General features: G+C 46.3%; 1 protein-coding gene across 5 annotated transcripts in view; it reads left to right on the top strand.

Moving 5' to 3' along the window:
- PCDH1 (protocadherin 1) overlaps positions 1 to 15371 on the top strand; it is a 79308-nt gene that overhangs the window by 50908 nt on the left and 13029 nt on the right. For all 5 annotated transcript variants that reach the window (XM_028738156.2, XM_077933461.1, XM_077933460.1 and 2 more), the window contains exon 4: positions 12867 to 13086. In XM_028738156.2, coding sequence (XP_028593989.1) covers positions 12867 to 13086 — 220 coding nt within the window. The remainder of the gene's footprint in view (positions 1 to 12866; positions 13087 to 15371) is intronic.

Genomic DNA, 15371 nt, shown 5'->3' with positions numbered 1-15371 from the left:
TTCCCGGCACTGTAGCTCATGCCTCGCACATTCAGCTGCATTGCTGTTTGCTTATTAGAACTTGTGAGCCCTTTGGAGCAAGTCATTATCTACTACCTCCTGGTATCAAGCCAAGGACCTTTTGTGACCTCATCTAGCAGCATTTGGAGACTTCTGTGTATTGGGCAGAACAGACACAGGAAAGGGAGGCTGGGGTGTGGAGTATTAAATGGCGAGAGTTTATAAGGCTCTTTCTGTTGACCTGTTTTCCTAAATTTTCAATTGCAACCAGTTATTGCATACCGATAGTGCTGCATGCATGCCACTTATTCGTGATTTGTAATTATTGTCATAATCCTATGGCAGTGCAGGAAAACCGTGGGTGCATAATTCATGATCCAGGTTCATAATTCATCTCCCAGTCATTCTTTTGCTCCTTTCCCCTCAACACCTCTCTGATGGCTGACTGCAGCAGTAGAAATAAAGGAACCTTAAATTGCCTCTTTAATCTCCTTCCTGTTCTGATGCGAGAAGCAGCGGTTGGTGAGAAGACTTGGCGGAGAGAAGGGAGGTTATGTAAGTCTCCATACACACCCATTGCCAACTTTCTTCCTTCTTAATTTGGGGTCTGGATACCCACTCCTTACAAAGGTTGTATGGAGAGGAGCCACCTTCTTTCCCTAAGACCCTCATGGGAACATGCACAGGAACTTAAAGCAGTCTCACTCTCCCTTTGAACATTCATGGCTTCCCCCAAAGAATTCTGGGAACTGCAGTTTGTTAAGGGTGCTGAGAGCTATTAGGAGACTCCTCTTCCCATCTCAAGGCTACAATTCCCAGAGTTCATTGGGAAGAGAGATTGATTGTTAAACCACTCTGGGAATCGCAGCTCTGTTGGAGGGAATAAGGGTGCACACGCAAGTCCTGCTATCCAAACACAAGGTGTTTTCAGGAAATTGTTCATTGGTGTGAACATTCACATAACGAGCTAACGATTTCCATTGCTTTCTATAGGGAAATTTCTAATGCATTCTTGAACATGGAGTTTTCACACACACACGCACATGAAAAAAACCTGGAAAACCTCTGAAAGTTTGCAAAAGGAGGGAAAGGGAGACAGCAGAAAAATAAGAGAGCACCTTTTCCTTATTTGCTTGCCTTTTGCAAGAGAAATGGTTGCTGCAGACCAAAACACAAAAAGCAAAGTTTGTTTAAGGCTGTTTATTTGTTTACAGTACTACATGTAGGTCTGGCTGTTTGGGTACCTGTGGTGTGTATTGCGAGGTCTGGGCACAGCCTGACTCTCTCCTTTGGCAATCTTCACAGAACTTTAGCTTAATGGTTGCCATCAATTTGATTTCAATTAATTTTTATAATGAAATGTTTTTAGAATGTTGTACTATTTTATTGTTGTTAGCCGCCCTGAGCCCAGCTTCGGCTGGGGAGGGCGGGATATAAATAAAAATTATTATTATTATTATTATTATTATTATTATTATTATTATTATTATTATTATTATTGGATAAGTGAATTTTTGTACAATGAGCATTTGGATAGCAGGAGCTGTGAGTATACAGTAAGGGCAAAGGCAGCTGTTGAAATAAAGGGCAGTTGAGAAGGTACTTTTGCCCTAGACCTTTAAGGAAGTGTCTTTAGAGAAGCTTTGGGAGAGCCAGGGAGTCCACCTGACCAGCTGCCCCGTAGATTAATTGAGCACACCTGCCTGCTCTGTTTCCCTGTTGTCAATGGGTAGATAGGGGAGTTCCATTCAGCCCATCAAAGCATTGTAAAGGAGAGCAATTCTGTGGAGTTCCCCAAAATTCTCCACAATTTGTAGGGAGAAAATGAAGCAGAACCATTGGCAGGTCTGAGCTGTTTCTGCCTGGGGACAGGTTATCAGGAATCTCAGGGCTTTGGGGAGATAATTTTGTACTCGGTACTCAAACATAAAACATGCGTACAGGTTTACTTACTTCAAAATGGATGATACTCGGAAGGGAAAAGAAAATGTCTCCAAAATGGTGGTCCTTGGAGGATTGAGCTCTGTGAAAAATGGTGGTAGCCCTACTTGTCTCTGCAAGGCAGAGGATTGCCAGCTGCTTCTTTTTCATTGGCTCTGCTCTTGTGAATTTAGCAGCAGCCAGATACACACAAAAAGCTAATGAGAACGAAAAGTAAGCTTATCAATGCTGCAGTCCTGTGCACTAATGAATAAAATCTTTTCATCACGGGGGAACTTACTTCTAACTATACATGTAGAAGCTCAGAATGGAAGTTTCTCTAGCCAGGTGATGAATAGCTTCATCTCTTTCTTAATCTTAGCATTCTGGAGGAGTAGGAGTGCAAGTCCGTAGCAGAGCATCTTCTTTGCATGCAGAAGGTCCTGTTGGGTTAATCCCTGGTATTTCCAGGTAGAGGAAAGGTCCCTGTCTGAATCCGTGGTCAAGTGCTGTGCAGACGGTACTGAGCAAGAGGAGCTGAAGGTCTGACTTGGCAGCTTCCTGTCCTGGTTCCCACTGGGCGAAGAACTCAAATTATGGGTTCAACAAAACCGTTAATACTGAAATCAGTGCAGTACATAAACAAAGGGAAGTTCAAGACCCAGCAGATGCAATGCATGGCTAAGCAAGCTAAGACGTTGGTCCAACAAGCAACCTCCTCCTCACCTATGATCCCATGATATGGGCACAAACTTAGCCCGGCAAGCAGGACTGTTCCTTAGACTGGAAATGCAAGCGGGCATTCCTTTGAGAAGACTGGGCTCAGGCCTGTGCTGTGAATCCTCTGGAGTAGACAGGATGGGTGACCCAACTGGTTTCTCTTGAGGGGCCAAACCAGAGACAGACTCAGATTCCTTTGGAGGCAGGATTAGCCTCACAAGCAAGATGTCTGGAGTGGACCCTGGCAACTCCTGAGATGCAGAAGCTGCATGCCTGGGTGATGGGATCAGGGAGAGAGGACCCCGCCAAACTAGCACCTTCTCCTGGATCCTCATCTGCAAGGCCCTGGCAGGGTCTGCCCAACCCCACTGAGACCCTCTCCAGGAGCATCCATTGCATCCAGCCAGCCCTGCTACTTGGAACTCATGGCGCTTCCTATGGGCAAAGCAAGGGGACGTGGGGACACCAACCTTTAGCTCCACCTACCACTTGGGACGCTGGTGGCGCTGTGGGTTAAACCACAGAGCCTAGGACATGCCGATCAGAAGGTCAGCGGTTCGAATCCCTGCAACGGGGTGAGCTCCCGTTGCTCGGTCCCTGCTCCTGCCAACCTAGCAGTTTGAAAGCACGTTAAAGTGCAAGTAGATAAATAGGTACCACTCCGGCGGGAAGGTAAACGGCGTTTCCGTGCGCTGCTCTGGTTTGCCAGAAGTGGCTTAGTCATGCTGGCCACATGACCCGGAAGCTGTACGCCGGCTCCCTCAGCCAATAAAGCGAGATGAGCACCACAACCCCAGAGTTGGTCCCCTAATGGTCAGGGGTCCCTTTACCTTTACCACTCACTGCCATGTCCTCTGCCCCACCAGGCCCAATGCACAGACAGGGTCAAGCAGGAACTGGGAAGAGGCAGCTATTACCATTATTTCAAACATAGTCATTGCCAACATTTCTGGCACAGAGGGGAGTAGATAGCTTTGCAAGCCCAGAACATACCTCCATGGAGCCCATTGCCCCCACATTGGTGACATCTAGTATAGAAAGCATTATTAGTGAAAATGCTGGGTAAATCTTTCAAAATAATAATGCTATAATTTACATCATTTATGCAGGTTACAGATTTCAGCTTTTCTTGTGGCCAATGTAAGTTCCTCTGTGGGGCATTCTTTTCTTTTTCTTTAAAGGTAATGCAGAGTAAACTCTAGGATTGCAGGCAAACAGTGTACGCTTAATAATGTAGTTTGCATATAAAGGGCATAATTCTCCTCCTTCTCATCTTACTGCTTCCCCTTGACAAAACGATGAGATGGATAGCCACATAAAAGTGAGTAAGTGTTGAGTAGCATCTACCAGCAGGTGTCCCTGTGGCTGCAGCTGAGAAGGAAACAAACTCCGTAAGCGGAACCAGAGCACAGAGCAAGGAAGGTACGCTGCGAATTGCAGCGGGCAGTGGAAGTGATAAGAGCCCAAGCAACTCTTCCCAAGGAACACCCAGAGCTGACTCAGGTGTTGCTGGTCAGGAAACCAAGTGGTAGTGACATTACTGAATGATAATAAGTGTGTTCACCTGCTGAGTTAGAAGCACTGTGAGTCATGGGTAGAGCCACTGTTTCACAGGCAGAGTTCCCAGCTTCAGTCGCTGGCATCTCTAGGTAAGGCAAGGACAGACTCTACCGTGGTACCTCGCAAGACGAATGCCTCGCAAGACGGAAAACTCGCAAGACATAAGGGTTTTTGGTTTTTTGAGTTGCTTTGCAAGACGATTTTCCCTATGGGCTTGCTTCGCAAGACGAAAACGTCTTGCAAGTTTGTTTCCTTTTTCTTAAAACAGTTAATACAGTTGCGACTTGACTTCGAGGAGCAACTCATAGCACGCGGTGTGGTAGCCTTTTTTGAGGTTTTTGAAGACTTTGGTGATTTTTGAAGCTTTTCCAAAACTTTTCCGAAACCGTGCTTCGCAAGACGAAAAAATCGCAAGACGAAAAAACTCGCGGAACGAATTAATTTCGTCTTGCAAGGCACCACTGTAGTTTGAAACCCTGGAAAGGCACTGCCAGTTACTAGCAGCAATAGTGAGTTAGAGGGACCACTGGTCTGACTTGATATAAGGCAGCCTCCTCTGTTCCCAGACTACCAAGAAGTGTGGGTGTTGTTCACACCAAATTTGCAATGTGTTGCAGGAAACCAAATGCCTCATTAAAGAGGGATTTGTTCCCCAAGATGTTCCATATCACGCTGAACAGTAATCAGAAGAGCGTGAAATGTGCTGGCCAGGAAGACTTTTCTGCCAGCCCACCTCTGCCTCAGAATATCAGCTGGTTGGAACAGGCGCCTTTTCAAGCAACAGAAATGGACCACCCTCAGCCCTCGATATATTAAGTGGAAAGAAACCACCCTGCTGTTGGCAATCTGGAATCTTTCTGAGACTGCAGTTCTTTCAGGTCATCGTTTTGGAAGAGACACACTCCAGTGTGTTGTTTTAAATTCTGCACTTTCTAGAACTCCTAATGAATTATTATTATAGCTATAACAAAGGCGGCATTTTTCCATCTCCGCCAAGCTAAGCAGTTGGCTCCTTACCTCTCTCGCCCTGACCTAGCCACTGTGATCGATGCGACGGTCACCTCCAGACTGGATTATTGTAACTCGTTTTACGTGGGGCTGCCCTTGAGACTGACCCAGAAACTCCAGCGGGTGCAGAATGCTGCAGCAAGACTCCTTACGAGGTCTTCGCTGCGAGATCACATTCATCCGGTACTATACCAGCTGCACTGGCTCCCGGTGGAGTACAGGATCAGGTTTAAGGTGCTGGTTTTAAGCCCTATACAGCCTAGGACCCTCGTACCTACGGGACCGCCTCTCCTGGTATGCCCCACAGAGAAACTTACGGTCTTCAAATAAAAACATCTTGGAGGTCCCAGGCCACAGAGAAGTTAGGCTGGCCTCAACTAGAGCCAGGGCTTTTTCGGCTGTGGCTCCGATCTGGTGGAACACTCTGTCACAAGAGACCAGGGCCCTGCGGGACTTGACATCTTTCCGCAGGGCCTGCAAGACAGAGCTGTTCCACCTGGCCTTTGGTCAGGGCACAGCCTGACTCCCTCCCTTGGCAATCTTTGCAGAGCTCTGGCCCAATGGTTGCCAGTGGCTTGAATTAATTAATTTTATAATGAATGATTTTAGAATGTTGTTTATGCTGTACTTTTGTACTGTTTTATTGTTGTTAGCCGCCCTGAGCCCGGCTTCGGCTGGGGAGGGTGGGATATAAATAAAACTTTTTATTTATTTATTTTTATTATTATTATTATTATTATTATTACAAAGTAAGTTGCAACAAATATTGTGGGATGCATGTATACTCAGAAGAAAATCGCATTGAATTAAATGGAGTAAACAGTCAGATATTGTCCATGGGGTCATGAAGAGTCGGACACGACTAAACGACTAAACAACAACAAACAGTCAGATATGAGGGCAACAATCTGGTTTTCTTTCTAAGTTCAGAGTTCTGAAATTTCTTATTTGAGGAGTGGCAGCGATGCATTTGCAATCCCTTTTTCGTCAAGCTTGCTGTCATGTGCAATTTGCTGCAGTTTTCAGTTAGTATGATTATGCACATTAATTAAACCATACAAAAAGGATTGAACAGGGATCTTTTTCATATGGATTTAGCCTTTGTGTGAGTTCCATGCGGTGTGTTTGGTCTTTCAAGGGGGGTACTATTGCATCCAGAACCAGTTGTAAACTTCCTTCTGGATCTGGGGATCTCGCAATCTTGCTCAGATTTAAACTCAGGTTATTCACCCTCACCCACCCCAGAACTGTCTCCAGCCATCAGTTCAGAACTTCAGCAACACCTTGGATCAGAGGATGACAAAGAGAGGTAGAGTTGTGTGTCACCAATGTACTAACAACACTGCAAACTTCTAGATGGCTTTCCTCATTGGCTGAAAATCATATAGACTCCCATGGAACTCTGTAAACCCTGGCACCACCCTATTAAGTACGGCCACCTGGGAAGGGCCAAAACTACTGTATGATGGCGCCCCCTTTAGCCTGACCCTGACAGGTGACCTAGAAGGATACCATGGTAGGTGGTATTGAAAGCTGCTATGAGAGGTCCAGAAGTAATATGGTAGCACATAACCCATCCATTCACCTGTGTAAGTCATCCACCAGGGTGGCCAAAGCTACTTTTGTCTTGTGACCAGGCCTGAAACCAGACTGGAACGGATCCAAATAATAACCATCACGCAAGACTGTCTGGAATTAAGAGGCAACCACTCATCCAGCACCTTGCCCTCGAGGGAAATTTGAGACCAAGGGGTAATCGTCCATAAGTTGTCTTATCAGCACCTCCTTGAAGCAGATAGGAACAAACCCTTCCCTCAAGAAGGTATTAAGCTACCTCAGAAGCCTAGACCTCCAGTCCTAATAGGCAAGGGTCAAGTGAGCAGGGGGAGGCCCAGGGACAGTCCATCCCATTTCACCACCTGAGCTGAAATGGGAAGGTGCCCTCCTGCTGAAACCTCACTTAGCAGGGTTGTGCAGCTTCCAGGTTCCAGAGAGATCTCACAAGAGGCCTGCAAGATCTCACGGAAATCTGGGAGATGCTGCTTTCCCTTGCTTTTTGAGCAGTCATGGCAGCAGGGGCAGGCAGAGTGCTCCCCCACCGCAGGAGAAGTGACTACAGTGGCTTCTGGTTAGATATCACAAGAACCCCATGAGATCTCACCAGAAGCCACAACTGTTTATCCTCACTTCTCCACCTGAGGTGGCTGCCTCAGATCACAGGAAGAAAGCAATCTATGAAAAAAAGTTTAGTGTTTGACAAGCTTAAGGGAGGGAGGAAACTACTGGAAAAACTAAAGAGGCTAGAATCATAGAATTGCAGACCTGGAAGGGAACTCAAGGGCCATCCAGTCCAGACCCCTGCAATGCAGGAATCTCAGCTAAAGCATCCATGACAGATGGCCACCCAACCTCTGGTTAGAAGCCTCCAAGGTAGGAGAGTCCACAACCTCCCAAGGGAGACTGTTCCACTGTCAAACAACTCTTACTGTCAGAAAGTTCTTCCTGATGTTTAGTCGGAATCTCCTTTCTTGTAACTTGAAGCCATGGGTTCGGGTCCTGCCCTCCATAACAGGAGACAACAAGCTTGCTGCATCTTCCATGCCTTTAAGATATTTGAAGATGTGGTCTAAACCACAGAGCCTAGGGCTTGCCAAAGAGAAGGTCGGTGGTTTGAATCCCTGCGACAGCGTGAGCTCCCGTTGCTTGGTCCCAGCTCCTGCCAACCTAGCAGTTCGAAAGCACGTCAAAGTGCAAGTAGATAAATAGGTACTGCTCTGGCAGGAAGGTAAACGGCGTTTCTGTGCGCTGCTCTGGTTCACCAGAAGCGGCTTAGTCATGCTGGCCACATGACCCGGAAGCTGTCTGCGGACAAACGCTGGCACCCTCGGCCGGTAAAGCGAGACGAGCGCCGCAACCCCACAGTCATCCACGACTGGACTTGACGGTCAGGGGTCCCTTTACCTTTACTATCTAAATTAAAATACAGCTTCCAGCTTTGAGGTTTTACTATATAGCAGTTGAATTCTGGTTTGATTCTGTATTATATATGTGAGTAAGAAGCCTACTTCCTGATCTCTTTTATTGTTTGACTCTCCTGGTCCTACATTCTAGTTTGTGTTTTGGTTGGAGTAAAAGTGGCTGTTCTGCATTGACCAGAGTCAAGATCTCATCTGACTCCAGAATGCTATGAATGATACGATTCTATGAAAACTTTGAGACACCTCCCTAATTTCTGACCCCGAGGACAGACTGTTTAGGAATGGATCTACATGAGTTTGTATTAGGGATAAAGGGACCCCTGACCATTAGGTCCAGTCGTGACCGACTCTGGGGTTGCGGCGCTCATCTCGCTTTACTGGCCGAGGGAGCAGGCATACAGCTTCCGGGTCATGTGGCCAGCAGGACTAAGCTGCTTCTGGCAAACCAGAGCAGCACACGGAAACGCCGTTTACCTTCCCGCCGGAGTGGTACCTATTGATCTACTTGCACTTTGACGTGCTTTCAAACTGCTAGGTGGGCAGGGGCAGGGACCGAGCAACAGAAGCTCACCCCGTCGCGGGGATTTAAACCGCCGATCTTCTGATCAACAAGTCCTAGGCTCTGTGGTTTAACCCACAGCGCCACCCGTGTCCCTCTGTATTAGGGATATGCAGCTCAAATTATGAAGTGAATTTGGGTGAGGTTTTCACATGTTTGTGTTGGGCTGTACCAGCAATAAGGCATCTCACACCACACCAGGGACCCTCTAAAGTCTGGTGTTGATCTGTGGACTTAGCCACTCCCTCCCCCCAAACCACAACATTTTCCTATTTAACATAAAGCAACTATTGCAATTAAACAATAAACACCCTGAGCTCAAGTGGGAAGAGGGTGGAGAGGTGGGCTTTTTTTGGTGGTTTTCATGAGAGCGAAATATTCTTCCAAGGCATACATATTACAATGATTTGGAGGAGGAATGTTGAAGTAAATAAAAAGCATTTGTTTCCTTGATGCTGTTCTGCGAGTTCTGCCTGAGAAAGCAGGGGGCTTGGAAGGAGAGTGGACTGTTGGCATTCTTCCCAGTTGCTTTCTGTTTCCTAGCAAACAACTGAAAATCAATACTTCAATCAATTTGACTTCATTCTGCTGTTTTTCATTTTTTCCAGATTGTGTAAGTTTGGTTGTTATTTTGCAAACTTTTAGCAGGGATCAGTATAGGGTCATTCCATTTTACCCCTGCCTTAGCTCAGTTGTACGGCTTTTATTTATGTGATTTATTTATTTGTTTGTTTCTATTTTTATTCTAATCACATTCTGTTTTTTCAACAAAGAACACCTGCTATAATTACTTGTTTTTAATTCTCTTTGTTCCATTTTATTTTTCCTTTTGTTTGTCTTCAAAAAAAAAACATGCCTTGTTGCTTAATGTGTCTGTTGCTTTTATTTTGTGATTTAGTTGAATACTTTAAAAATATCAAGAATACTCAAGGATGTTGAGACCTTCTGAGAGTTGCTATGGGCCACCACCTTAAAACCTCTATGCATAGAATCTGCAGTCTGCCTAGTCAGAATGAAACCCGGATGGATGGATGGATGGATGGATGGATGCATGTATTTATTAATTAAATTTCTGTACTGCCATTCACCCAAGGATCACCTGGCAGTTCAAAATATAAAAAGACAAAATTACATACCAAAGCAACAAACAAAACAGTAACCCCCACCACCTCAGTTTAAAAGGCCATAGATGGTTTAATTAGCCAAAAGCCTGGGAGAAGAGGGATGTTTTTGCCTGATGCCTAAAGATTTGTAAGGAAGGCCCCAGGTCAGCCTCCCTGGGAAAAGGGTTCCCCAAATGGGGAGCCACCACAGAAAAGGCCCTTTTCATGTTACCACCCACCAGACCTCTTGTGAGGGAGGCCCATGAAGAAGGGTTTCAGAGGGTGATCACAGGGTCCAGGTTGGTTCATATGGGGAGAGGCAGTCCTTGAGGTATTGCACTCTATTAGGAGCCCCCAAAAATTTAAAGGGGGGTAAAACCAGATGTACATTTCCAAAATATAAGATAAAAACAAATAAAACAAAACCTACATACAGCAACAGTGTTTTGTGTTGTGATGGCTCCTATGATGTAAGTAATGGGCCCTGCCTGCTAGCCTGCTCCCTAAAAGTACAGATCGACAATTGCTTTGATAAAATACATATTTTGTTATGTGCAAATGGCTTTAGATACCTATTAGGTCCATAAATTACCATATGGCATATATTCAACACAAAAAAACCAGTGACAATTTGTTGTTGACAAAGGACAGCTGGACATATAAAAGGCCCCATTACCTTCAATGGGTGGCATTGTGGGTTAAACCACAGAGCCTAGGACTTGCCGATCAGAAGGTCGGCGGTTCGAATCCCCGTGATAGGGTGAGCTCCCGTTGCTCGGTCCCTGCTCCTGCCAACCTATCAGGTCGAAAGCACGTCAAGTGCAAGTAGATAAATAGGTATCGCTCCGGTGGGAAGGTAAATGCCGTTTCCGTGCGCTGCTCTGGTTCGCCAGAAGTCATGCTGGCCACATGACTCCCTTGGCCAATAAAGCGAGATGAGCGCCGCAACCCCAGAGTCGGTCACAACTGGACCTAATGGTTAGGGGTCCCTTAACCTTTTACCTTCAGTAGCTTAGGGCTTCATCAAACCTAAATCCAGCCCTGATTGCGGTTCTGAGCCATTTAAGGCTTTATAGGTCAAAACCAGCACTTTGAAATGGCCCTGGAAGGTAATTGGCAGCCAGTGCAGTCTGGGCAGGATGGGTGCAATATGCTCAAACTGTACTGAGGTATCACCACACCACCATATTCAACCTTGCAGTAAGGACAGCAAAGAGGAGCTTCAGACCTGGTTAATCAAGAGGGTTGCCATGAGCCCTGTGTGGGATGGGTGAGATCTGCCAGAGGGAGAAAGGGATTCTGAGATGGGGGGCAGAGGCAGTTCAAACACCTTGCTTGCCGTATCCACCACCCCTGCAAATCGGAACGGTTCAGACCATGCTGTGCAATCGCTGCTTGCCAGTCCGCTGCTAAGTCATTGTGGGGTGATTTAAAGTAATGAGCAATGTCTCCACCATTTGACAGGTTGTTAGTTTCACGCCTTTCCCTGGTCGGAGCCCATCCTGCACGGTATCAGTTTCATTGGCGCTTGACAGCCCCAACTAAGAATGTTCTCTTTCAGGCAGATCTAATTCAGGGGGTTTCGTATGTCTCCTACCAGATGCCAGTTGCATTCCCCTGTTAGATTGTCCGTCTCAACAACTTAGCGCATCTAAGTTATGTTGGTATAGAGCAAAAAGGACCTTGGTGGGTATGGGAGAGATTAAATTATGCAGCCATCTTGCACGCTGGCAAGCCGCCACCCCCACGACATACATTTTGGGGGACTGGCGTCTACTTCATCAGGTGCCTCTGTGACTATGGCACTTATGAGCAAAAAAACCACTTTGAAAGGTACATAACTTGAAAGGAAGGGTAAAAATATGTAAAACAGTGATTTATTATATAGATATAGATCTATAGATGGGGACACGGGTGGTGCTGTGGGTAAAACCTCAGTGCCTAGGGCTTGCCGATCGCATGGTCGGCGGTTCAAATCCCCGCGGCAGGGTGAGCTCCCGTCTTTCGGTCCCAGCTCCTGCCAACCTAGCAGTTCGAAAGCACCCTTAAGTGCAAGTAGATAAATAGGTACCGCTTTATAGCGGGAAGGCAAACGGCGTTTCCGTGTGCTGCGCTGGTGCCGGCTCGCCAGAGCAGCTTCGTCACGCTGGCCACGTGACCCGGAAGTGTCTGTGGACAGCGCTGGCCCCGGCCTCTTAAGTGAGATGGGCGCACAACCCTAGAGTCGGACACGACTGGCCCGTACGGGCAGGGGTACCTTTACCTTTATAGATCTATAGATACACACACACACACACACACACACACACACACACACACACACACAACAGGGAATCTTGGAGGTTTAGATGTACCTTTTATGTGCTTTCTACTTTTGAGGAGGCAGCATCACAAAGTGTGAGAAGGCATCTTGAATCTCTGCCTTATGTTTAGTACAAAGATCGTTGGCCTTGACTATCTTCAGGTTGCTAACAGCTCTTAGTATTTATTACTGTTGCATGTACTGGGTACGGTCTAGCTCATCTCATGATCTAGGTGGGCTCTCTTAATGAAGAAGTGTTTCTCAGGTTGCACTGATAAGTTGCGCTTCCTTGCTATTCACTGTAGTCAGTGGCATCGCAACGGGGGGTGGTGTGCCCCAGGTGCCATGTCTGGGGGGGATGACAAGAAGGCACCCCGCGGGGGCTCGTGGCAGTGTGAGCAGCCATTGCGCCGTCGCAGCCACATGTGGAGGATCCTCCATTTGTGGCTGTAGCCACGAGCAGAGGATCCCAGCACCATCCGTATGATGCTGGAGCGGCACTGCCAGCAAACCGCTATGTACAGCGCATGTGCAGCATTGCTACGTTTGGCGCATGCGCCGTATGTAGCGACGCCACACATGTGCCGTACATAGTGGTTTGCTGCCCTAGGTGTCACGACGCCTTCGTTCGCCCCTGATTGTAGTGGCAAAATTTACAGTTCACCTATGGAATATGTTTTTGTGATTTGTTTTGTTTTGTTTTTGTTTTTGCGCAGTTACCTCATCGCCGAGTGACATTCTCTGCAGCCAATCAGGCGCAAGATCTGCAGGACCCCTCCCAACACAGTTACTATGACAGTGGCCTTGAGGAGTCAGAAACACCAAGCAGCAAGTCGTCATCGGGGCCCCGCATTGGACCACTGGCTTTGCCGGAGGATCACTATGAGCGCACCACGCCAGACGGCAGCATTGGGGAAATTGAGCACCCTGAGAATGGTAAGGACCCTGCTCAAAATGGCTAAGGCTCTTTAGGAAACCCAACAGTGGCGGGGAAATACTTTAATAGTAAATTTGCTGTAAAAATTTGGGACAGATCAATATCCAAAGAGTGGATAGGGGAAGGAATGAAAGGAGCAGAAAATACACAGAGAGGGTTTCAGGACATGAATTTGTAGCAGACTATTCAGCATATGGATGGATTTACTCCATACCATTCCATGAGTTTACTATGATCTGCATTCTGTTCAGTCTACCTTCCCACTTAACTTGGTGTAATTCTCAACATAATTTCCGATTTGGTGCATGCCTTTTTTGTGCACCGTTTTCAGTTTGCATCTATGTTCTTGCTGCTGGTGGTTACTGATGCACACCAGAACATATGCACAGTGCAAAAAGGGACCTTGATGTGATGACACAATAGGATTCACATTCCTTTCCGTGTTGTAAATTTGTCAGTCCCCAGTTGTACTGGTGCACATCAGTAAACTGTAAGAAAAGAAAATGCAGCCTGTGGACTTTTTAGAAAACTGCAAAGTCCAGAAAACAAAGTGGAAGAATAGCAGATCACTAATGCATCAATGGGACGCGGGTGGCGCTGTGGGTTAAACCACAGAGCCTAGGACTTGCCGATCAGAAGGTCGGCGGTTCGAATCCCCGCGACGGGGTGAGCTTCCGTTGCTGGGTCCCAGTTCCTGCCAACCTAGCAGTTCGAAAGCACGTTAAAGTGCAAGTAGAAAAATAGGTATCGCTCCAGCAGGAAGGTAAATGGCATTTATGTGCGCTGCTCTGGTTCGCCAGAAGTGGCTTAGTCATGCTGGCCACATGACCCGGAAGCTGTACGCTGGCTCCTTTGGCCAGTAAAGCGAGATGAGTGCCACAACCCCAGAATCGGTCAGGACTGGACCTAACGGTCAGGGGTCCCTTTACCTTTAATGCATCAACACTTATGTAGAAACGAAACCCCGAAACACAGACAGAAATTTGCATGTTGAGCAGCAGCTCTGGTACATGCTTGCCTTTGGCTGCTAAGGATTAAGGAAGTAGGAGTGAAGAAAAAGAGGAGGCCAAAAATAACCCACCTCAATTTATTATTAAGATTTCCAGCGCCACTTGAATGAAATAATACACCCCACTGAATTTTAATGGTGGGGGGAGGGGCATCAGGAGGTTAAGTAACAAGGAGAGAAGATGTTTGTGTGTGTGTGAAAATTTTGAGTGTGAGTGTGCTTTTGGGGAATGTGTGTAAAAGAGAGTTGTGGGTGATCCTGAAAGAGAGAACTGTAGGTTAAGGAATGGTTTTATGCTTTTGGCATCAGCCCCCACCTCTGCCTTTGTCCTTGGGTTCTGGGGCAAGTTAACTGTCTCCTAGGTTAGTATCACCACCTTTCCTTCTGTGAAATGGGTTCCTGTTGGAGCATAAAACTGGCTTAAAAGAGGTGATTTTGCGCATTGGGTATCAGATCCTTTCCCCTGCCTTGCACTCAGGTTTCATGGTCTTGCAGAGAGATTGTTCATTTTTAAATTAAATTTATAGACTGCCCTTCCTCCTGCAAGAACCCAGGGGGGCGAGAAAATATATATAATATACCTGCATTCAGGTGTTACATGATGCTGTGTTAAAACAGAGTATCCACAAGTAAATCCAGTGCCAGAAACAAGTAAAAAGATGTCTGAAAGACAAGAATATGAACAGGTAAGGCTTGCCTCACAATTGTATTCCCATGCTAGAAAAGGCTTGCCCTGTTTAATTTGTGCCAGCCACACAGTCGTTAAAAGCACAAGAAATCATTCACTTTGTTCCTGTTCCTGTACTTCTCACTGCCAACTGCTTCTGTTGGAAGAGAACAAATCTCTTAATCAGGGAAGATACAGAAAATCCCTCACATTCCTTCCTTCTGGTTGCTTAGCAACAGTGATTAAGTGACTAAGCATCCTTAGCAACAGCGGTGCCTCCATATCTGCCTAATAAACCTTAGAATGTTGCCTCCATGTTCTGCTTTCTTTAAAGATGTCGAACTGACTCCTTTTTAAAAATGTAAGCTAGGAGCCCAATGGAGGCAGGGAGAGAATGAACTTGAAGATGAACTAGAAATTATTCAAAGTTCCACTCCAAAATGAACTTAATTCACCTTTAGTTTACCTGGCAACTTTGGGAAACTACTTTTGTGTGTAGTTCAGATTTTATTTTTTTTAAGCTAGTTCAGTGAACTTGGTTCAACTGAAGGAGTTCATTCCAAGCACTGAGGATCCCTCCACCTTGTTCTGCATAGTACCTCAATCCA

Source organism: Podarcis muralis, chromosome 8 (assembly GCF_964188315.1).
Source record: "Podarcis muralis chromosome 8, rPodMur119.hap1.1, whole genome shotgun sequence".
In the NCBI taxonomy this organism is placed as follows: domain Eukaryota; kingdom Metazoa; phylum Chordata; class Lepidosauria; order Squamata; family Lacertidae; genus Podarcis; species Podarcis muralis.
Note: the sequence above shows the minus strand (reverse complement) of the source record. Positions and strands in the feature narration are given on the sequence as shown.